The sequence below is a fragment of the Cydia strobilella genome, chromosome 5, assembly GCF_947568885.1.
Source record: "Cydia strobilella chromosome 5, ilCydStro3.1, whole genome shotgun sequence".
Classification (NCBI taxonomy): Eukaryota; Metazoa; Arthropoda; class Insecta; order Lepidoptera; family Tortricidae; genus Cydia; species Cydia strobilella.
The window spans coordinates 22,523,952-22,547,670 of NC_086045.1; the positions used below are offsets into that span (position 1 = coordinate 22,523,952).

General features: G+C 38.7%; 1 protein-coding gene across 3 annotated transcripts in view; it reads left to right on the forward strand.

Annotated features, from left to right (window-relative positions):
• Positions 1-23,719, forward strand: part of LOC134741613 (eye-specific diacylglycerol kinase) — a 329,906-nt gene that overhangs the window by 29,017 nt on the left and 277,170 nt on the right. For all 3 annotated transcript variants that reach the window (XM_063674462.1, XM_063674463.1, XM_063674464.1), the window contains 7 exons: positions 3,795-4,023; positions 4,921-5,113; positions 8,516-8,618; positions 15,845-16,035; positions 20,587-20,684; positions 22,294-22,419; positions 23,358-23,637. In XM_063674462.1, the coding sequence (XP_063530532.1) occupies positions 3,795-4,023; positions 4,921-5,113; positions 8,516-8,618; positions 15,845-16,035; positions 20,587-20,684; positions 22,294-22,419; positions 23,358-23,637 (1,220 nt within the window). The remainder of the gene's footprint in view (positions 1-3,794; positions 4,024-4,920; positions 5,114-8,515; positions 8,619-15,844; positions 16,036-20,586; positions 20,685-22,293; positions 22,420-23,357; positions 23,638-23,719) is intronic.

A 23,719-nucleotide genomic window follows, 5' to 3' on the forward strand; every position in this document is an offset into this window, starting at 1 on the left:
ATATACAATATGCTACCACAGCATATAAAAGATCTGCCATATAGTAAATTTAAAACAGCGCTTTTTAACTGGTTTTTTTTCTCGTATTGGTAAATAAGTAGGTATGTAAGTAGGTATATAATTAAAGATCAAAAACATTGTTAATTAGTTCTAAATCTCCTTGTAAGTATTTCGGTTTCATATGTGTCACGCAAATTGTTCTCAAGTGTTGTTTTAGGCATATACTGTACGTGCAAAATCAACAGCGTAAGCAACATTATGATTATCCCCCGTAGCTGTCTCGTATAACATTAACGAGCACATAAACGAGCCATATTACTTTGAACATTCAACATTTTATTATTCGACAAAACGATAAACAAAGTTACGAACGACGAAACAATGACAATGATGGATTCATATATATACTAGCTATCCCTGGGTTATTTTTTGTGACTTTATTTTGACTAGGTATAGAATTTTTTTTTTTTAAGCCTACTAAGTGTCCCACTGCTGGGCAAAGGCCTCTCCCCTTGATTTCCACGACTCCCGATTTGGTGTTTCCTCCGGCCAGTTGTTCAGGAAGCTGTCCAGGTCATCCCGCCATCTCCGTTTGGGCCTATATTGGCCTATATTGGGGCGATATAAATACTATTTTGATATCGCTTTACAAAACCTACGCTTTTAAAGCTGAAACAAGTTCTTTTAGGTCGCGTCCTAATTCTACTGTCTCTAGGCCATTTATACAATGTGCTCGACTAAATGTATGAACGGCCTTGATTAGCCGCTCGCCGCCCCGCCGGTCGCGAGCGTCCAGGCCGCAGCCTTATGGCATATTTTTGATTGCAATCAAATCGGATATGATTTTAATTCATTTGAATTAAAATCATATCCGTCTCGATCGTAAGTAAGTTGTGGAATGCGTTGTTTAATGTATAATAATACTATCAGGCGTATTCTGATTTTATTAACAATACCGATCCGATCTATGTATAGCTAATCCAGATCTAATTCATAACCTGTTATTAAAATCAGAATACACCTGCATAGCTAGTTTCTGCATACATGTACACGATGCTATATATAATATGGCTTTGGCCGTGTCTGCAATATAAATTACTTATGCACATTTCAATAAACACGGGACAGATTGTCCTGGCGCAGATGCACAAGAAGGCCCGAGCCCAAATGAAGTTGGAAAAAGGGCAGGATGATGATGATGATGATGCACATTTCAATAAAGTTTCAGCGGTCAAGTTCAGATTTCAGGTGCAAATTAAACTGTAATATAATATATGATTATAACCCTACGGACACAGCCATATCCCCGGGATAGACTGAATGAAATAAAAGCGAATTAAAAACAGGAGGCTAGGTGGAAACCCGCCTCGTTTTTTTGCGTGTACATTTATTTTCCGTCTGCTTGCACCCCATCGGGTTTCAATTTCGTTTAAAAATAAAAAGAGGAAAGCCCTTTGTATTTTCTATGGTATTTCATCCGACAATGGCTTACCCCCTTCCTTTGAAAAGTCCACAATACCTGATAGTTCTTTGAAATATTTACTTAAGTAAATAGATACATTTTGGATATTGTATTTATAACTTTTATTTAACCTTAAGTGGCAGTGGGCGGGGCACATTGCTCGCAGAACTGATGGCCGGTGGGGCCGGAAGGTTCTGGAGTGGCGTCCGCGTACCGGAAGACGAACTGCCGGTAGGCCTCCAACGAGATGGAGCGACGACCGCGGGAATTCGGTGGTTGCGAGCGGCACAGGATCGGTCGGAGTGGCGAGCCTTGGGGGAGGCCTATGTCCAGCAGTGGACGTCTATCGGCTGACATGATGATGAACTTTTATTTATCATTAAGCTTTCTAACTACGAGTAGCACTTGCGTGGAATAAAAACTGTAAGCTCAGTGCAACGGTGTCGGATTGTTGTAATTTAAATAATAGATTACTTGTAATTGAGCATGTTATTAACTTTCTGATATTGTTGTTATATTTTATTATTGTATCAAATCTACTGCGGATGGTGTACCGAGACAAACCTTACTGGTTTAACGGTACTTTTGTTAATAAGTTGTATATTTTGTGTATTTACCTGAATAAATAAATAAATAAATATCGGATAAAATATTATAAAATTAAAACTAGAAGTACTAAACCTAAAAATAAAATTAATTATAGTTTTAGCAAACTAACAGGCAATGTATAGGTAGGTATATAAAAGGCCTATGTCCCGTTCCGACTGTCACCTGGTCCAAACGTGCCAAAAATGCTAGCGGCATTGCCGCGTTGCACGGCCAGCGATATTTGCAGAGCCGGAACGGGGGTCGCAGCCCCTATCCCTCAAACGTCGTCCCAAAGTTTTTATAAATGTTCCAGGTATCCAGGTTCAATTCAATTTAATATCCGTGGCTATGGTATGCAGGGTAACGGTGTACAATTGAACATAAATGATAATTAGACATGTATCGTCGAAATATACAATACAATACAAATACTATTTATTGCACACCTCATTACAGAAAACAATACAAAAAAGAACAGTTATAAATATAGTCTAGTTTCCGCGTAATTTTTTTTAATGCATTGAAATAAATAAAATAAAAACTTTAATTTTGCGGGAGCCCTCCCTTAATTAATTAAATTTGAAACTAATCTGGGATCGGACATTCGTTAATAGAATCAGGCTTTACTTTGTGGAAATCTATATTAACTAAAACATAATACGTTTTTGGCAAAAAAGAAAACATTTTTGGTAGGTACAAGCTTTTACCGCTGACTGAACTTTTCTTAATATTCATCGAGACAATTCTATAAACCACAAACAATATCCACAAACTTAGATCCCTTGATAGCTAGGTTATAATCTAGTAGTACCTACCTACCTACCTATAGAACTATTTTTCTGTTAGTTTAGTGTTAGGTTACCACCGGGTTGATGATGAAAACTAATACTTGTACCAATATTTTAACTTTATTCGTTCGCTACCAACATAATAACAACCAATTTACAATAAATATTCTAAGACGTCTACACTGTAACTCGTCTGTACACGAACTGCCCCTTGTCACAGTGTACCCGCCTTTTAATAACAATTCAAGATGGCGGGAACCAGTGACAAGTAAGGGTCAACTGATACTCTTTTTAAAGCTAATCGTAAAAGTAAAAATGATCAAAATATAAGCTATTAATAAATAATGATCCTTACAAACAGTGTTGCTAACATTAGGCAGTGGTCGGTCATTCTGTTCCCGAGCCTGCTAGCAATTTTAATTACAGCATACGCAGCAAGTTGTGTGGTAAAAGGGGTTATACCAAAACTAATTTGCTATGATTATAACCCAGCTATCTAGGCATCTAAGTTTGTGGACAAGAATTCAATCAGAATTTTAGGCTTTATAGATAGTATACATAAAGCTTAATTTTCTGTGTATACATTCACAGGTCACATAATAGGAGACACGGGATACGTGAATTTAATTACCTACCGTGTTTACCATTGCCTCTCTGTGTAAGACTACAGTACTGCACCTAATCCTACCGATTTACTTTTACTATTTAGGGTTCCGTACCCAAAGGGTACAAACGGGATCCTATTACTAAGACTCCACTGTCCGTCTGTCTGTCACCAGGCTGTATCTCTTTAACCGTGATAGCTAGACAGCTGAAATTTTCACAGATGATGTATTTCTGTTGCCGCTATAATAACAAATACTAAAAAGTACGGAACCCTCGGTGGGGGAGTACGACTCGCACTAGTTACTTTTTATTTAGAGGTGGTTATAACCGTTTTAATAATTCCCATGCAGGGTTACGTAGACGAGCCAATCTCTAAAATCCTGAAAAACATCGGCGAGAGCGACACGGTGCTGCTGGACCGCTGGGAGTTGAAGGTGGAACCGAACCCCGAAGCTGCAGCCAGTTGCTCCAGCGAGGACATGAGCCAAGCCAAGTTCGATCTGCCCCTTAACGTCGTTAACAACTACTTTTCTTTCGGGGTCGACGCCCATATCGCCCTCGAGTTTCATGAAGCGAGAGGTAATTACTCACCCGCCAATAACAACTAGTATTATCTAGTGAAAATAGCCAAATATACCAATTTCAACGTTAAAGGATTTCCTAGCTGTAAATATTGGGAAAAGGGGAATTCATAATTTGCGTGGGATAAACGATCAAGCTGCAATATTTGTGGTATCTTTATAAAAAGGGACCTTATTGTCGATGGTGCTTACGGCATTATAAACGATGCTCCGATATGAATACAATGCCGCGCGACGCTGTGCGGCGTAAGCGCCATCGACAATAAGGTCCCTTTTCATAGAAAATGCCCCATTTAAGCGCCAACAGCGATAAACGCAGCGTTGAACTCATGCGATCATGGAACGTAGGGAAAATGACAATGCGCTTTTCGCTGCGTAAAACAATATACTTACGGTCATTAGATTCTTCTTCTTCATTTCTTGTTATGTCCTGCTGAGGTGTAGGGCTCGAATCTTGTTTTTCCATTGACTACGGTCTTGGGCAGCTTGGGTAACCTCCTCCCACCCCATCCCCAATATCCCCAGCTCTTGCTCCACAGAACGACGCCAAGTGGATTTAGGGCGACCATGTTTTCAGCTTGCCGGGCATCTTCCAGGTCAGGGCCACTTTGTATAGGTGGGTGTCAGGTTTCCTGAGGATATGTCCAATCCAATGCCATTTCCGCGTCTGTACCTATATCTCCTTGTGTACGGGTGTTTGTCCGGTTATTCTCCATAAGTGAGCGTTTGTGATCCTAGATTATTTAGTTAGGTCATTAGATTCTCTGATTTAAAACGTATCACGTTTGACGCTGCGTTTATCGCATTAAACAACCTCGCGTTTTAATGTATCCTAGCTGACGTTAGCTGAATGATTTTCGTGTGTGTATCGGTGAACTAAGTTATTTTGCAACAGAGGCGCATCCGGAGAAGTTCAACTCGCGGATAAGGAACAAACTGTTCTACGGCACGGCGGGTGGCAAGGACCTCATGCTGCGCAAGTGGAAGGGGCTGGCGGACTGCATCCAGATGGAGTGCGACGGCAGGGACGTCACGCCGCAGATTCGCGAGCTCAAAGTGCACGCCATTGTTTTTCTCAACATTCCAAGGTGGGTGTTTTGCTCAAGGACTTTATAGCCGCAAAATTCCGTTTCCATGAATGAATTCATTCATAATGTGTCCATGTAATTTCGTATGTATGTACGTGTGTTTTCTACTGAGCCTATTTTCATTAATGAGGTGTCAATTGATTTTTAAATTAAGAGAATAAATAAGTTTTTGGCAAAAATTTCATTTTCAATACAAGCTTTTATCGCTACCTGTACTTTTTCCACAGGCAACTAATATTCATCGAAACAATTCTAAAAACCCCAAACACAATTAGGTTTCGTTGTTTTATCACAAAGTACCTATGGCCAACACCTGTCTCCAGCATCAGATCAGCTCGATGGTACCATAATGTTGCATTGTCACCCGATTTACATATGTATGCAAATTTTCAGCTTCATCGGAAACCGGGAAGTGGGTCAAATTTAACTTGCAAGATTTGACCCTTATAAACATGTTACATACTAGTACATATTAGAATTGAGTATAATAGAATAGAATTTTATTCGTAAGCACAAACAAACAAGACATTACATACATACTTACTTACATAGGTACATTGCAAGTTAAATAAAAGCTTGCAAAAAAAACTTGCAATATGCTCTCAACAAGCTTTGTAAATATTCCACAGAAGCGTTATTAGTACCCATTGATTCTTAATGTGTTTGACCGATGACATATTAACCAAGTTTTGCTTTTTTAGTAAACGCACACCACCAGTCTAAATGTTCCATATAACAAATACAAATGGATTTCTAAATAATAAATAAATACGATTTCTACGAACAAACCTCCTTCCTTTTTAGACATCGTAATAGCTAAACCTTGTGTCCTGATGAGGGAAGATCAGTTAGAAGGAATTCCTACCCTCGCATAAACAGTAGATTGCACATGATTTGCCTACCTAAATTCCGTAGAATGGTAGAAAGGGGTTGCATTAAAATATCTATGAAAGTGAAAGTCATTCTTTAATTTAGGCATATTACAATACGCTTCATCATCTTCTTCCTCGCGTTGTCCCGGCATTTTTGCCACGGCTCATGGGACCTTGGCAACTAATCCCAAGAATTAGCGTAGGCACTAGTTTTTACGAAAGCGACTGCCATCTGACTTTCCAACCCAGAGGGAAGGGAAACTAGGCCTTGTTGGGATTAGTCCGGTTTCCTCACGATGTTTTCTTTCACCGAAAAGCGACTGGTAAATATCAAATGATATTTCGTATATAAGTTCCGAAAAACTTATTGGTACGAGCCGGGGTTTGAACCTGCGACCTCCGGATTGCAAGTCGCACGCTCTTACCGCTAGGCCACCAGCGCTTGTTTATTACAATACACTTATGAATGTCAAAAACTACCACCTGTTCTAACGAGAAGATACCGGCGGAAGAATCTCGGTGAACGCATTTAAAAAAATATACAAAAATCTTAGAAATACGTAGTTCTTCCAGAAAATATATCAAAACATTTCAGAAAAGCAGCATCCAAAGTATCCAAACTAAATAAAAAATTGAAGTGATTCGAATCGGCCTCAAGTTTAACATAATGTCTTTGACATTTTATGCATTCTTCTCCTATCTTCTAATAATAAAAGAGTTTAGTCTTGGTCAGTGATATTATTTGCCACAATGATTGTTGTCTTAGGTACTACGTTGACATAGAATACATTTATAACAGAGAGCTCAACATGATATCCGACGACAAGCTGAGACATCTTAATTAGATAACAGAAATAATCGTCGTCCATTCCAAAGATCCTTTTTCGTCGGTTAATTGCGTTTTGCGTTGCTCGAGCATTAAGTGTCTTTATTGAGGTGTAATGAGCGAGGTATTTCGCCTTCATGTCTATATCTGTTCCAAAGAAAGAGAAGGGCGTTGATCGAGCCTACTGGACAGGCCTCAGATGTTCTACCTACTTCCTTAGATCTGATACGCCTTTGCAATATACACGGTGGCTAAAACATAAGTGCATTCCCGTTGCCAGGGAAGTTTTGGGATTATACTGAGCAACTTTTGTTATGGGACTAACCCCGAAATCGCGGAAAAAAATTTGGCTGATTCATACATTTTGGCTGGTCCATTTTCTATGGGAGGGTAATTTTTTTTTCGCGATTTCGTGCTTGATCCCATAGTGAAAGTTGCTTAGTATAATCCCAAAACCTTCCTGGCTACGGGAATGCACTTATTTTTTGGCCACCCTGTATAGCCTAGCGGCAAAGACATGCGACTTTCAATCCGGAATTTTTCGGAACTTATATACGAAATCTCATCCAATATTGGCCTGTCGCTTTTCGGTGAAGGAAAACGTCGTGAAGAAACCGGACTTATCCCAATAAGGTCCAGTTTCCCCTCTGGGTTAGAAGGTCAGATAGCAGACGCTTTCGTAAAAACTAGTGGCTACGCCAAATCTTGGGATTCGCCCACGAGCCGTCCCATAAATATCTGGGACAATACTACGGTACCGCCCGCGTGGAATTCGGTCTGTGTCAGCAAACGGCTAATTTACCCCTAATTTCTCTCTCTCTTCCCTGGAGGCGAAACTTGAAGTAAAGGTGACAGATGTATACGCTAGCTAGAGGACTGTGGTCCAGATAAAATATTTTACAATTAGGTACCACTAAATAAAGCTACACTCCAAAATCAATAGTTTTTTTTACCCTAATTAAATTTAAATTCTTGACGTGATTTAAACGACATAGAGTAGTAGGTGTATATCAGACGATACAGTACCACTACTACCACTTTTGTATTTTTACTTATATGTATATATTTAGTTGTGCATACATAAACATAACTGTAAATAAAATATTAATACTCGGCCTCACGTTTTTGACATATATTCTCCTTTCCTAATCTTACTTCTAACTAATATTAGACCTACAAAACTATAAAAACTACACTCCAAAATAATTGGGATCGCAATCGAGACTTGCCGCTTGCCGTTTCAGCCGAAAACGAAGCGGCCTGCCTGGCTGGAGCGCCACCGAGGTCTTCCTCAGACTCCTGAGACCGTGCCCCTTGTAGCCTCAATGCCTTGAGAGGCTTTCGCGAAAGATTCATTTTTTTCGGCAAAGCGTTCATGGTGAAAAGCATTAAAATACGATACGAGTGTGGGTTTATAAAAGGAATAAACAGAGTTTCATAAAATAATCACACGAGTATTTTAATGCGTATCATGAGGCACCTCACGCGCACCACTGATCACGCGCACCAATAAACATTTTCTTCCGAATATGCCCTTACGGATCCCTACTATTTTTGTTACACCTGTATAATTATAATGATGATTACATACTGTATACTTGTATAATATTCTTCCGAATATGCCCTTACGGATCCCTACTATTTTTGTTACACCTGTATAATTATAATGATGATTACATACTGTATAATATCGTTTTTTTACAGCTACGGGGGCGGCACGCACCCATGGACCAAGTCTAGGGGACCCCACGAGCCCTCCACCGAGGACGGGTACATTGAGGTGGTGGGACTGACCACATATCAATTGGTAATGCTACTGAATCATCAAGAAATCATCTTATACATTTTTCGGATTTTCCAAACAATTTTCCTCATTTTATTACTAAAAAACTTATGCAACGACTACACGTTGTGTTACGTTACGTGTGTGTTAAGTTATTTATTACACTAGCTTCCGTCTGCGACTTTGCGTAGAATTAGTACTTTCATAGTATAATAAATGATTATTTCTGTGATAAAATGCGTGAAGAGCTTACAGGCAGACAGATAGAACTTGAACTGGAGCCACAGGTAAGTTATCGTACTTTAACGACGCGACTTATTGGCAGTGCCGGCGGCTCGCACTGTGTCGCGTCGCGTAAGAACTCGCCACTTCTTCGTGCTCTCACACTATTGAATGCGCTCCTGACATCAGCTACTGACTGCGACATGTTTGCGTGGCGATGGACGGCTGTGTGCAGTGAATGTCTGAGGTTTTGTGAGAGGATGGATGATAGGTGCTCAACGGTAGTAATTTAGTGTTGTAAATATATCATAGTAATAGTTGTAATTTAAATGTAATTAACTTTCATGGCGCATTCGTTTTACACTGTAATGTCATGTTAATGTGTTTTCAATAAATAAATAAATAAATTATTAAAAGAGAATACAGAGTAATCGAACAGTGTCGTCGGTTTTTAGCTTTATACCTAAATATAATGGATAGAAGAAGAAGAAGAAGAATAAGTTTATTGTTTACCGTGTCAAACATGATGTTAAAATGATACATAGTACATATACATACATGATACTGGAAAGGGGTAAGGGGTACCCAATTGCAGGCAGTTGCAGGCGGCCCCACCGTGCCCCTGCCGACATTGCACCTTGTACCGAGATTAGTTGTTGGTCACTGGTTACTGGAAAGCGCAGTAGTAGGGATTATCATTGAGGTCAGGTGCCCCGTGAGAGCTCCAAGAGTTTACAAAAGCAGTGCGTAACTTTACTTCTCAAATATCAACGTTCAACATTGTAAATATAATGGGCATGTAACTTCGGTTTAAAGGTTAACGCACAGAAATCGCAGGCAATTGTTATCGGTAGTCCCTATTATATTAGTGGGCTCTCAGACATGGTGGTACCCGACATTCTTTTTGATGGAATTCCCATCTCTTTCTCCTCTACTGTTAGGAATTTGGGTATCACCATGGATGAGACGCTTTCCTGCTCGGCCCATACGGCTGAGGTGAGTAGGAGGATATTTGCATCTCTCCACTCTTTAAAGCGTCTCCAAAACTTCCTCCCTGTTCACACCAAGCTGACTATAGCGCGATCCCTCTTGATGCCACTTCTGGACTATGGTGACATTGCGTTCGTGGACCTCAAAGAGGAACTACTTGACAAGCTGGAGCGTCTCCAAAATGTGTGTATCCGTTACATTTTTGGTTTGCGGAAATATGACCACATCTCCGACTTCCGTTCTCAGCTCGGTTGGCTTCGGATCCGTCGGCGCAGGGATGTGCATGTCTTGTCCTTACTGTTCAACGTCCTATTCAATCCGACCTACCATCCTCTCCATATCTCTCTGAGAGATTTACTTATCTGGCAGATGGTAGTGGTCATCGCTTGAGATCGAGTGCAAACCTGACTCTCGCTGTGCCGTGTAATAAGACCGGTCATATGCGAAGTCTTTCACAGTGCGCGCTGTACAGTTGTGGAACAAGTTGCCATTATCCCTTAGACAGTCCCAGTCGGTAGCATCACTCAAGGGAAAATTACATAAGTTGTGGCTGATGACTTGTGTTGTACTTAGTTGAGTACTAAGATTATTTATTTAGTTGTGATAATATATATATATATATATATATGTATATATATATGTTTATGGGTATATATTTGTGTTTATATGGATATATATTGTATATATATGTATATATATGTTTATTTTATATTCTAGATTACAGGTTTTAATTATTTACGTTTGTAATAATTGAACCATAATTTACTTTCTGTTCATAGTGTTCGTTTGTCTATCTTGATCTGTTTATTGTTTCATTCTCAATTGCTCAAAGGTTGACTGGAAGAGATCCCTTATAGGGATAAGTCCGCCTTTGTACATTGTATATATTTATGTTCTTTTATTGTGTTTGTAATCTGTCTTATGTACAATAAAGTGTTTACATACATACATAAATATAATATTTATTGATGTAATAACAATTAGAAATACATATAAAACTTAAAAAACTAAAACTAAATAAAACTAATCTTAAAATAAATACCTAAAAACTAATCCCCTGCGGCACGCGGCATGGTGCCGTAGATGCTGGCAGCATTTCCTCGCTGTATTGCAATGCTTACTCTTTGTGCGAGGAAGCTGCCAGCTCTACGATCACCAGTGACGTCTATAATTTTTTTAGCCAATTGCTTAAATAATAAAGACGCATTCGGACACCACGGGCCAATGGTCTCGACCCCAAAAGGTACGAAATCGTATTCGGGGCCGAGACCCCTATATTTTGTCTTTTTTAATTTGAAATTGAATTGTAAATTGAACCTAAAGCAACTTAGTGAACTACGTAAGTAGTTAAGAGGAAAGGGGAGCCGTCCCCTTTCCTCTTAACTACTTACGTACGTACCTTCACCACACAAACGTATTCCCCATTTTCTTCTCTGGATATTGACATAATTTAAATTATTTTTACACAATTTGATGTATATATAGCCTATGCTCCTAAGTTTGACTTTTTTAGATTTTTTGATTATTTTAAAACTTAGGAGCGAAAAACAGATTTCATACAAATATTTAAATGCTCTTAACATTGGATATTAATCAAGAGAGAGAGAGAGGAAAATGAGGACTACGTTTGTATGAAAAGGCAAAGAGGATATAATAGGATAGAGCGGTACTGTCATAGTAAATTTTGTAAACACTGTAAATTCACTGCCATCTATCGACATACTTTAAAACTAAAAATGAAGATTTATAAAAATACGTTAAAATGTATTTAAATATGGATAAATGATTTTTTATATGCATTAATTATTTTTATATGATTTTGACCCATGTTCTTTCACTGATATGCGTTAAAATTATAAATAACCAAAGAAACCGTCAACGCCCTCTATACGAGAGTAGGCCAAAGCTAGTGGCGCCATCTGATCGAGAATCAAATTTTCGTGATTTTCGAGGCACGTTTTTTTCCTTAGACTATATCCATCTATTACGGAGTTATATCTATCTTTGGAAAAGGTGATGTCCCATGAGTCCTCCACTTTCGTCTTAATGTAGATCCACGGCAAGGCATAGTGTGTTCAAATATTTTGAATTTTTGATTTGAAAACTAGCAACAAGTTTATAGCTTGTTACTGTTTAATTTAACTAAATATTTATTGGATACAACTCTGGTTTAACTATATATATTAACTATATATTTAATAAAGAGATCCAGTTATATAACACTGGTGGAAAGGAAGAGAAAGGCACGCAGGTCGCCCCGTAAGACTGTGTGGCACTGCGGAGCCGATTAATTCCGGTCTACGAATTGCAACACCGAGTAAGGCGCTCTACGTGTCTCGACTGCATTACTCCGCCGGAGCCGACGAGGTGGTGGAGTACATCCGCCAGAAGACTGGCTATACGCTGAGGGTGCACCAGCTACAGTCGCGTCACTATGTGCACTTCAGTTCATTTGTGGTGCGCGTGCCGCGGCCGCTGCAGGACACCATCGCTAGCGCGGACTTCTGGCCGAAGGGTGTGGTGTTTCGGTGGTTCCGGGGCAACTTGCCGAATTCTACACCTAGCCAGACGACGCAACGGAGCCACGCTGTTATGTCGTTGCCCAAATCTTAAATACTAAAACTTTTGTGTTTTCTCGTTTTTATTGTATCTTTGTATTTTTATTTGTTTTGTAGTTCGCAGTGCCTTGGTAGTAATACTGTAATGCTGTGTAACTAATTTGAATAATAAAATAAAATAAATAAATAAATAAATGCCGAATGACTTGTGGGCCAAAATAACCACAGAGTGGGTGCCCCATGAGTCAAACCGGGGATCCGGCAGACCTCGTCGGCGATGGCGGGATAACTTGGACTCCTTTTTGAGCGACTGGCCAGATGTAGCTCAAAACCGGGAGGAGTGGAAAAAGAGGGGGGAGGCCTTTGCCCAGCAGTGGGACACAATGGGCTCGTAATAATAATATATAAATAAAATAAAATAAGAAAGTAAACAAATTTAACAACAGTGTTTAGATTATAATCACTTCATTATAGGATCTGATAAAAATAACTGCTTTACAAGAGCTGAGTTCTGAATAGGATTTTGTATGATTTAAAGTCTACTCGGCCATCATCACACTTCCCAATAATAGTAAGCAGTTTGACATGTAATAATTAAGTATTTGTGAAATGTAATTTGTAATTTAGTGTAGTTTTGACTAGTTTTAGGATATTTTTTTATAATTTTAGGATAGTTTTTGCTCTTTATTATTTTTTCTTGCTGTGCATGCTTACTTTGGATGGCATTTTTATGTAATACCTTCCACTCATGTACTCTTTGTAACAATGTTGAATGTTGTCTGTTTAGTGTGCCTTTTAAAAAAAATAAAAAATAGCGGTACAGAGAACGATAAATCTCTGCTGTAAAAGCTTTAGGAACGGAGCTGAAATATGGTTACAAGGTGTGATTAATGACCAACCACATGTGTCAGCCACTTCTCGCAACAAGTAGCTGAAGACCAATAAAAAAATACCTTAACATTAGACAAAACACAGTGCGTAGCAGGGGTCGGAAACCGGTATTTGCTCCATACAAAAATACCGGTATTATTACGTTCTTTTTCGTTCTTTTGTTTATAATTTCATTTTTAATGGGACATTTTAATAATGCAAAATTGTTTCCTAAATACATGATTCAGTCCTACGTAATGAGCATAAAAAAATCAAAATATTGGGTTATTTCGGGGTTTTTAAAAAATACCGGTTCCGAGCCCTGGCTGGTGTGTAGTGTTGATACAACCGCAAATTAAAACGAGGCGTAGGTTTTAGTGCTATGAAACGATTTTATTAGGGTTTTTATTAAAGTTAATTCATTAGGGCCTATATACTAACTGCCCTTAGAATATATGAAGGGTACACGCAAAGAACATGTCTAGTCACTTAAGTAACATTTTGAGTAATCGCGGTTTTAAAATTTGGAACCATGTCAAAATGTATGGTGATTCCGTGACCAGGTCTTTTTAACAAAATAAAAAGTTGTGTTACATATATTGTACAGTGGTAGCAAAAGATATAACTAATATTTCATTAAGAGCTCTACATTTCGAAATGAAAACCTCATTTTCCGAAAAAAGTGACTAAACATGTTCTTTCCGTGTACACTTCATATAGTCGTGTGTGACAGCCGATTTGCGAGACATTATGACTTTCGGTAACAAAAACAAATGTATCTCTACATTTCCAAAAGTAGGTAGGCATCAATAATCGTTAACGCTACCACTGACATATTAAGCCGCATTCACATTTGTCTGTCGTGTTGTGTTGTGATGCATCAGAACGGTATCGGTTTCATACATTTAATATGGTTGCGTTCACTTTTCTCTGATGCCTTGTGTTGTGACGGCTTGTGTTGTGTCGCATCACAAGCGATCCCGGTCCACGTCAGGACGGGTGAGGTGCGGGGGGCGGTGCAGCGACACGACACAGCGCATCGGACTAGTGTGCACGCGCCAGTGTTCACAGACACAGAGTTTCAGTTGTGACGCGTCAGCTCCGCATCAAGTATGGACGAGGAGCTGCTTATTATTCAATAAGCACAATAACTTACGACAATTTAGAAGCGTTGCCAGCGCCAATAATTACATATCCTCTTCAAAATCTGAATCTGAATCGGATGATTCTTGAAAAAACATTGCGAATGTGTTAACTCTCCGAGAGCCAAGACGGGACTGATAAAAAAATGCGTCATAGTGCGTCAGAACACGTCAGATAGATGTGAACAGTATGCCATCACGACAGAGAGCATCACAACACAACACGACAGACAAATGTGAACCCGGCTTTATTATGTCATAGGTATAGAGACGTCCTGTCAAACAATGAAAATGTCGCAACCTGTAGGCGAGGGCGGGGGGTGAACCACGCGACCAACACGTCGTAAGCGCCGTGAAATTTCACAGCTTACACGTGCCGGGCCGGGCCGCGTGGTTCTACGCCCCTCTTTCGTAACGTGGTAAGCGCCATGATTAACTCCGGCGCTTAAGTCGTTTTGGTCGCGATGATACATAGATTTGACGACGTAGGAGGTATAATAGCATATTTTACCTATGAGCCTCATTTATTTGATTGAATTCATATTCTATTTCATAATTTATTGTTAATACATAGTTACTTGAATAAAACAAACCGGCCGAGTGCGGGTCGGACTCTCGTTCCATACATTACACAATTTTTAACAATGTGTATTTTTTATGTGAAACGTGAGTTACGTGAGTGAAATGTCTTTAAAAACCTAAACGGATCAAAACTAAGTAATTAAGTCCGACTCACTCTTGACTGCACATTTCTAATAGATTTTCCTGTCATATATAGGTAAAGAACTATTTTGTGTATTTTTTCCAAAATTTTAGGCTCAGTAGTTTCGGAGATAAAGGGGGGGGGAGGTATTTTTTTTGCTATTTTCTTAAATAAATTCTAAACTATTTATTTAAAAAATTACAAAAGAAATATATTTGAGATTCTCAAAATGAGCTCTTTCATTTGATATGTAACACGATATAGTTTCAAAACCTTACTTACTTACTTACTGCTGTGGCGCGACGACCCGAATTGGATCTTGGCCTCCGACACCAAAGACCGCCATGCTACTCTGTCTAAAGCCTTCAAAACCTAAATTTTTTAATTTTCTCATTTACCCCAAAAAGGGGCCCCCATGTTTAAAATTAATTTGTTTACGTTACATGTCCGTCTTTGGATCACAAACTTAATGTATACCAAATTTTAACTTAATTAGTCCAGTAGTTTCGGAGAAAATAGGCTGTGACAGACGGACAGACAGACGCACGAGTGATCCTATAAGGGTTCCGTTTTTTTCCTATTGAGGTACGGAACCCTAAAAAGGAGACACATGTATTTAAAATCAAATTAAATTTATAATATCGGATGATTGGCAAGTTCATGATATAATTATGTATGCGCCAATATTATGTATGATCTAGTCACGTCACGACACCTGCATAAGATTGGGCAATATCAAACTGAACTATATAAAATGTTGCGTAGCCTCTGCTGCAAGCGGGCGCGCACGGCACCTGCATCACGCAGTGCAGGACGGCGAGGATCGTGACGACAAGAGTGATCCCGATGCAGGTGGACGGCGAGGCGGCGCGCCTCGCGCCCTCCGTCATCACGGTGTCTCGGCTCAACCAGGCCATCATGCTCGCAAAGAAGAAAGCCGGACGCGTCAATGCACTGTGAGTTACTAGAAACAGAATAAGTATTCCGTTACTTACTCCGTTGGCTCAGCGACCCAAAATGAGACTTGCCTCCGACACAAGACAGCGCCACTTTTCTCGATCCTGTGCGACCTCTCGCCAATTGGTGACTCGAAGTTCGCGCAGATCCGCCTCCACCCTGTCGCACCAGCGAACAGAAACAGAATAGGTATAGTTCAAACGTGGTAAAGAAGAGTCTAAGGGAACCATGCCAAATGCGCTTTTTAAAACGCAGGGACCGGCTCCAAATGGCGTACTAGGCGGGAGCCTAGTGTGGGGGTCAGTATAAACTGTAAATGCTCTAATGTTTCTGGAAATAAACTATTTGTATTTGTATTATTTGTTTGTAGACGTTCTGTAATAGTACTATTAGTAAACTGTACACGATTCTCGCGCCTAATGTTGATTTATAGCTTCTTCTGAGACAAAATAGTATTTTATACAATCGTGATATAATATAGCTTTTCAGTTGAGTACCGTGTTAAGGCAACGAATCTTGCTGAGTGGCCTAATGAAGATATAAGATTGAAAAGCTTGATTATATCACTATTGTATACAATACTTTTTCTACGAGTCATCTAAAATAATACTTTTTCTACTATGAAACGTAAATAACTAAAAAAAGATTGGTAAGTATCTCAGTAGTACAAAATACATCAACGCGTGCATAATATATGAATAGGTATTACTCATGAAATAGTCGCGCGTTGGTGTCTTTTCCACTGGACCGCGGCACTAGTCAAATTCATTATAGTTGACTAAACCGTTTCGAAATGAATATTATATTTGAGTTGGGAGCCTATACATGAAAAGTACCCAATTACAGATCGGTATACGAAATCTTAATTCAACCATCGATGAGTAGAAAAAAATATTTAAATGCTGCAAAAACTTAACTAAACTGTTATATAGGTATAAATATGTTTCAACGAATACACTCTCACTTGAATAGTCAGCTGTGTAATAAACAGTAAAAATACCATAATTATATTACTTATCCTGTTAATAAGACAATGAATGTTAGTAGTAGTAGTAGTAAGTAATAGGTTTCGATACAAGAAATACAGTCGATAATAAAAAGTAATTTTTAACAATTTGACCCATTCAATGTGTCGCTTTAGTTGTGTTGTACAAGTGTTTTTCACTAAATCGATCATACGATTTATAATTTGTCGAACTAGAGTTGTGTTGTACAAGCGTTACGTCTAGTTAGGCTGCGTTTCCCTATCGATTATACGATCTATAATTTGTCGAATTAGAGTTGTGTTGTACAAGCGTTACGTCTAGTTAGGCTGCGTTTCCCTATCGATTATACGATCTATAATTTGTCGAACTAGAGTTGTGTTGTACAAGCGTTACGTCTAGTTAGGCTGCGTTTCCCTATCGATTATACGATCTATAATTTGTCGAACTAGAGTTTTGTTGTACAAGCGTTACGTCTAGTTAGGCTGCGTTTCCCTATCGATTATACGATCTATAATTTGTCGAACTAGAGTTGTGTTGTACAAGCGTTACGTCTAGTTAGGCTGCGTTTCCCTATCGATTATACGATCTATAATTTGTCGAACTAGAGTTGTGTTGTACAAGCGTTACGTCGAGTTAGGCTGCGTTTCCTCCGTGGGCAAGAGATGTTTTTGTTATGAACAAAGAGGATATAATAAGATAGAGCGGTACTGTCATAGTAAATTTTGTAACCACTGTAAATTCACTGCCATCTATCGACATACTTTAAAACTAAAAATGAAGATTTATAAAAATACGTTAAAAAGTATTTAAATATGGATAAATGATTTTTTTATTTTCATTAATTATTTTTATATGATTTTCACCTATGGTCTTTAACGGATATGCGTTAAAATTATAAATAATAAACGATCCCGTCAACGCCCTCTATACGAGAGTAGACCAAAACTAGTGGTGACATCTGATCGAGAATCAAATTTTCGTGATTTTCGAGGCACGTTTTTTCCTTAGACTGTATCCATCTATTACGGAGTTATATCTATCTTTGGTTATGACCAAACCAATATTGTCCACTAGAGTTGCGCTGAGCGGTTAGGTAAATAAGTGATTCTATTGGTTCTTAACAAACACATCCCTCGCTACTCCTTGTTCATCTCGATACCGATCTTTCGAACGAACGTTCATCGCGAAACCATTCTATAGAGCGACAATTCATCGTGATTTCGATCTTTCGAACAAATGAGGCATTTTTATGAAAAGGGACTATTGTCGATGGCGCTTACGCCGCACAGCGTCGCGCGGCATTGTATTTATATCGGAGCATCCATACTAATATTATAAATGCGAAAGTCTGTTTGTCTGTCTGTCTGTGTGTTACCTCTTCACGCTTAAACCGCTGAACCGATTTAGTTGAAATTTGGTATAAAGATAGTTTGAGTCCCGGGGAAGGACCTAGGATACTTTTTATCCCAGAACTCATCCCTCAAGGGGGTGAAAAGGGGGGTGGACATTTGTATGGGGAATCTATAACCGCTGAACCGATTTAGATGAAACTTGGTATAGAGATAGTTTGAGCTGTGGGAAATGACATAGAATAACTTTTATCCCCAAAATCATCCCTTAAGGGTGTAAAAAATGGGTTGGAAATGTATAAGACCAATTTGGGGGTGAAAAAGGATGTATTAAAAAGCAGATTTGTTTAAGAATTAAGGTACCCAAATTACTAATTCCACGCAGACGAAGTCGCGGGCAAAAGCTAGTCGTTAATAATGGCGTAAGCGCCATCGACAATAAGGTCCCTTTTTATAGAAAATACCACAAATGTTCGACGCGCCGCGGCGTGTTGCCGTTCTGTACCAATAGATTATTGCAATAGCGATATCGTACAATCGTTCTTCACACTTTTGTTATTCGAAGCTCGTATAGAAGTAGAGTTGTGTTGTTACGTCGAGTTAGGCTGCGTTTCCCTATCGATTATACGATCTATAATTTGTCGAACTAGAGTTGTGTGGTACAAGCGTTACGTCTAGTTAGGCTGCCTTTCCCTATTGATTATACGATCTATAATTTGTCGAACTAGAGTTGTGTTGTACAAGCGTTACGTCTAGCTGCGTTTCCCTATCGATTATACGATCTATAATTTGTCGAACTAGAGTTGTGTGGTACAAGCGTTACGTCTAGTTAGGCTGCGTTTCCCTATCGATTATACGATCTATAATTTGTCGAACTAGAGTTGTGTTGTACAAGCGTTACGTCTAGTTAGGCTGCGTTTCCCTATCGATTATACGATCTATAATTTGTCGAACTAGAGTTGTGTTGTACAAGCGTTACGTCTAGTTAGGCTGCGTTTCCCTATCGATTATACGATCTATAATTTGTCGAACTAGAGTTGTGTTGTACAAGCGTTACGTCTAGTTAGGCTGCGTTTCCCTATCGATTATACGATCTATAATTTGTCGAACTAGAGTTGTGTTGTACAAGCGTTACGTCGAGTTAGTTTTTTCACTCAATATACTACGATGTTAAATTAAAAAAAAACCGGACAAGTGCGAGTCGGACTCGCGTTCCAAGGGTTCCGTACATTACACAATTTAAACAATGTATTTTTTATGTGAAATGTAAGTGAAATGTCTTTAAAAAACCCGTAGGGGTCGGATCAAAAACTAAATAATTAAGTTCCACTTACGCTTGACTGCACATTTCTAATAGGTTTTCCTGTGGTAAAGATCTAATTTGTGTATTTATTTATTTTTTAAATTTTAGACCCAGTAGTTTCGGAGATAAAGGGGGGAATGGTCAATTTTTGCCTATTTTCTCGAATAACTTCTAAACTGTTTATCCTAAAATTATAAAAAAAATATATTTGAGATTCGCACAATAAGCTCTTTCATATGATATGTCACAAGATATAATTTGAAAAACTTAATTTTTTAATTCTCTCATATACCCCCTAAAAGTGGCCCCCGTGTTTAAAATTAATTTTTTTACGTTACATGTCCATCTTTGGGTCACAAACTTACATATGTATACCAAATTTCAACTTAATCGGTCCAGTACTTTCGGAGAAAATAGGCTGTGACAGACAGACAGACACACGAGTGATCCTATAAGGGTTCCGTTTTTTTTCCTTTTGAGGCACGGAACCCTAAAAAAGAAGATTTATTATGGTAAATCTACACATTTTAAGCCAGTCTTTTTTTTCACCACACCAGCTGGTTTTCTTATGTTTGCTGGTTGAATTAACTTTTAAATGATGATTTTGAAATAAATATTTAATAACATTCATTTTGAATCTATTTGCTTTGATTTTTTTTTTGATAATTTTACACTTAGTATTTTCCTTGTGTTGGTGTGATAAAAAAAATTTGTTTCATTCTGAGGCAAAATTTGTTGAAATCCTCGCAACGCTCAAGATTCCATTTTTCAAACCACTCAGTGGTTCAATTTTGGAATCTTACGCTTGCTCGGGTATCAATATTAGCACGAGTAATTAGACACAACTTTGCCCCCTGGTGAAACAAATAACTATTAAATACTAAACAAAGTTTTCATCTTCCCTTGTTCCAGCCAACTGAAGTTAGACAAACTTTCTCTCACCGTGAATCTCATTACGATGGCTGATTACGAGCGTTATTATTATGAAAAGGAAGTACTCGCACAGACAGGTAAGGGCCGTAAGGGAAACTCATTGCTCGCTTTTCACAAGCTTTTATTCGACTTACCCTATGGTAGGGGAGCCCAAGATGGGATTTTTGTAGTTACTCGAGCGTATCTTATTAAAATATCAGTGATATCTTACCTGACTTTTAACCACTTTTTCTGACAATTATTTGTATACAAATTCTTAATCTGACGGTTAATTTTAATTTTAATTTATTTATTGGAAACAATGTAAGTTTACATTTTAAACCAATTCACTTACATGCTAGGAGTACAGATATGAGTAGGAACATGCAAACTAATTAAAACCTCAACATAAATACTTATAAAATCATGCGCATAAAAATGTAAAAAAAAATTCTAATTTCAAATTTACTTACACGCTAGGAAACAACACACGATTTTCACATTGTAACCGTCAGATTAATAAAATGCATACATATAATTGTCAGATTAAGTATTACTATGAATATAGCATCAACGTGGACCAAACTAACAAAGTCCATAATGTACTTAACGGTTTTTTTAACTGCTTACCAACCCCCCATCAACCAATCCACCAATATAGACGGCTAAAAGTAGTTAAAGTAGACTTTACGGGTACAAGATATCACATATCTTAATCCGACACGCTCGAGTAACTACAAGAATCCCCTTTTAGGCTTCCCTACCACTATATATATGTACGAATGTTATGTTAGCTTGAATCAAATCTTGGAAGCTGAATTAGAGCCACTTCTATTCAATAAAGCTCAAACTCAAATTTGGTAGACTTATGAACGATCGGCGACTGCAATATTATCATAATATCAACATATCGAGCTGATCTAATGACGGAGACATATAATTATCAAACATGTTCTTTTTTGTTCACAACAGTATATTTATATAGGTATATACCTACTTTATTGTTGACGTTGATGTCCTTGATATGCCGTAACATATAATTTAAAGCGACTGGATTCTATTTCATATTATTAGATGGTTTCTAGTGACGATAAACGAAACATGACCGTGCCGTGAACGCCCACGATAAAGTATAAAGGGGCCCACAGACTATCAGTCCGCCGGACGATATCGGCCTGTCAGTTGTTCGGAACTGTCAAATTTTTGTTCTAACTGACAGGCCGATATCGTCCGGCGGACTGATAGTCTGTGGGCCCCTTAAGGGACATAGATGTTTACAAAGAGCGTGAAGGGCTAATTACAAGATAATTTTTTTCTTGCTTTGTTAGTAGTTATGTACTATGTATATGTATGATATTAGTTAGTGGCGAAATATTAGAAGTTAAATTTGACCCACTTCTCGTTTTCCGATTGAGCTGAAATTTTGCAAACATAAATATGTAAATCAGATGACAATACAATATTATGTTAACATAGAGTTGATCTGATGATAAAGACTAGGAGGTGGCCATGGGAACTGTAAAACAAAGCAAACTGATTGTGTTTGGTTGGTAGAATTGTCTCGATCAGTATTAGTTGCCTGCACAGACCACTAATCCTAGGATTTATTGTCTATGGTTGCCTGTGAAAAGAAAAGTACAGTCAGCGATAAAAACTTGTACCAACAATGAAATTTTTGCCAAAAAACTTATTTTTTTTATGTTTCAGCGGAAACTCTGGGCGTTTTAGAAGTAAACCCTGCCGCGGATTTGGAGCTAATGCGCGGACTCGTTCAGAGCATGATCAAAGAATCCGAAGCGCACTCGACCCTTGAGGATTGGTGGTTTGTTGACTGTGAGTTCACTAAGCTAAAGATTTCCCTTTTAAATTTGAGTTGATTTAGAATCGAAATCGAAATGTTTCCTTATAGGTACAAAAGTTCTTATGAAAGTTTAAAAACCGACCGAAATCAAATCCAAACCAATGAATTGTAAAGAGCGCTCTTAAGGGGCCCACTGACTATCAGTTCGCCGGACGATATTGTTCGGAACTGTCAAATTTTTGTTCTAACTGACAGGCCGATATCGTCCGGCGGACTAATAGTCAGTGCCCCCCTAATGACCGCTCACGCCATACAACAGGCTACAATACGAGGCGTAAAAATAAGGGACGATTTAATAGGGATGTTGACAATTTTTTTGAACTGTTTTCATTTAATAGATAGACACATAATTATTGCAAAAAAAATTTTTTTCATTTTTATTCATTAATTTTTAATAAAAAATTGACTTTAATTAGTTTAGTGTTTAAATTTCATGCAAAAAAGCTTCAAGCTGTCACGTGATCTTGATGACGTAACGACGTGATAAATAAACTGCTGTCAGTGCCACCGCTGGCACCGACCTGGTGGTCCTCACCACCAGGTTTGACAACTTGTCTGTGCGTGTTTCTCACACCGTGACGTCACGCGCTCCGATTTGCGTTTGCAGTCACGTGATGCTGGACATTATTTTAAATACTTTTACATTATTTTTAATTAATTTATTACGCATATTTACACTTACAAAATATGATTTTCAGCATTCTAATATTCCCTGTTATGGTAGAAACATAACATTTATATATTCGCGATTCATGTCAACATCCCTATTATGGTACCTTGACGATGGAGTCGCGAATTGATGTCTTCTTGGAGTCACGAAAAAGAATTTGGCTGTTTCATACACTCCATTTTGAACTATGCACTGCCGACTAATAAAAAAAAATATCTCACGTTTATAATATTATAACAGCGGTAACAGCGGAGCGGTTCTTCCGAATCGATAAAGCCCAAGAGCACCTGCATTACGCGACGGACATCGGGAACGAGAACATCTTCATCCTGGACCCGGGCCCGGCGACGCCCGACGAGGAGTCGACGCCGCACCCCGACACCACCGCGTCGCTGGACCGCTCCGGGCCCTCCATGTCGCTGGAGACCACCACCGGCCTCTCCGTCTCTCTCGACATCTCGCAGAGCGTCGACACGCCGAGCGCGGGCGTCTCCTTAGACGGTCCTGAATCTCATGCTAGGTATCATTTTTACTTAATTTAGTCAACTAGGTAGTTTTAAGATCAACGGAGGCTAATATGTGATATTTTCTATAAAAAGGGA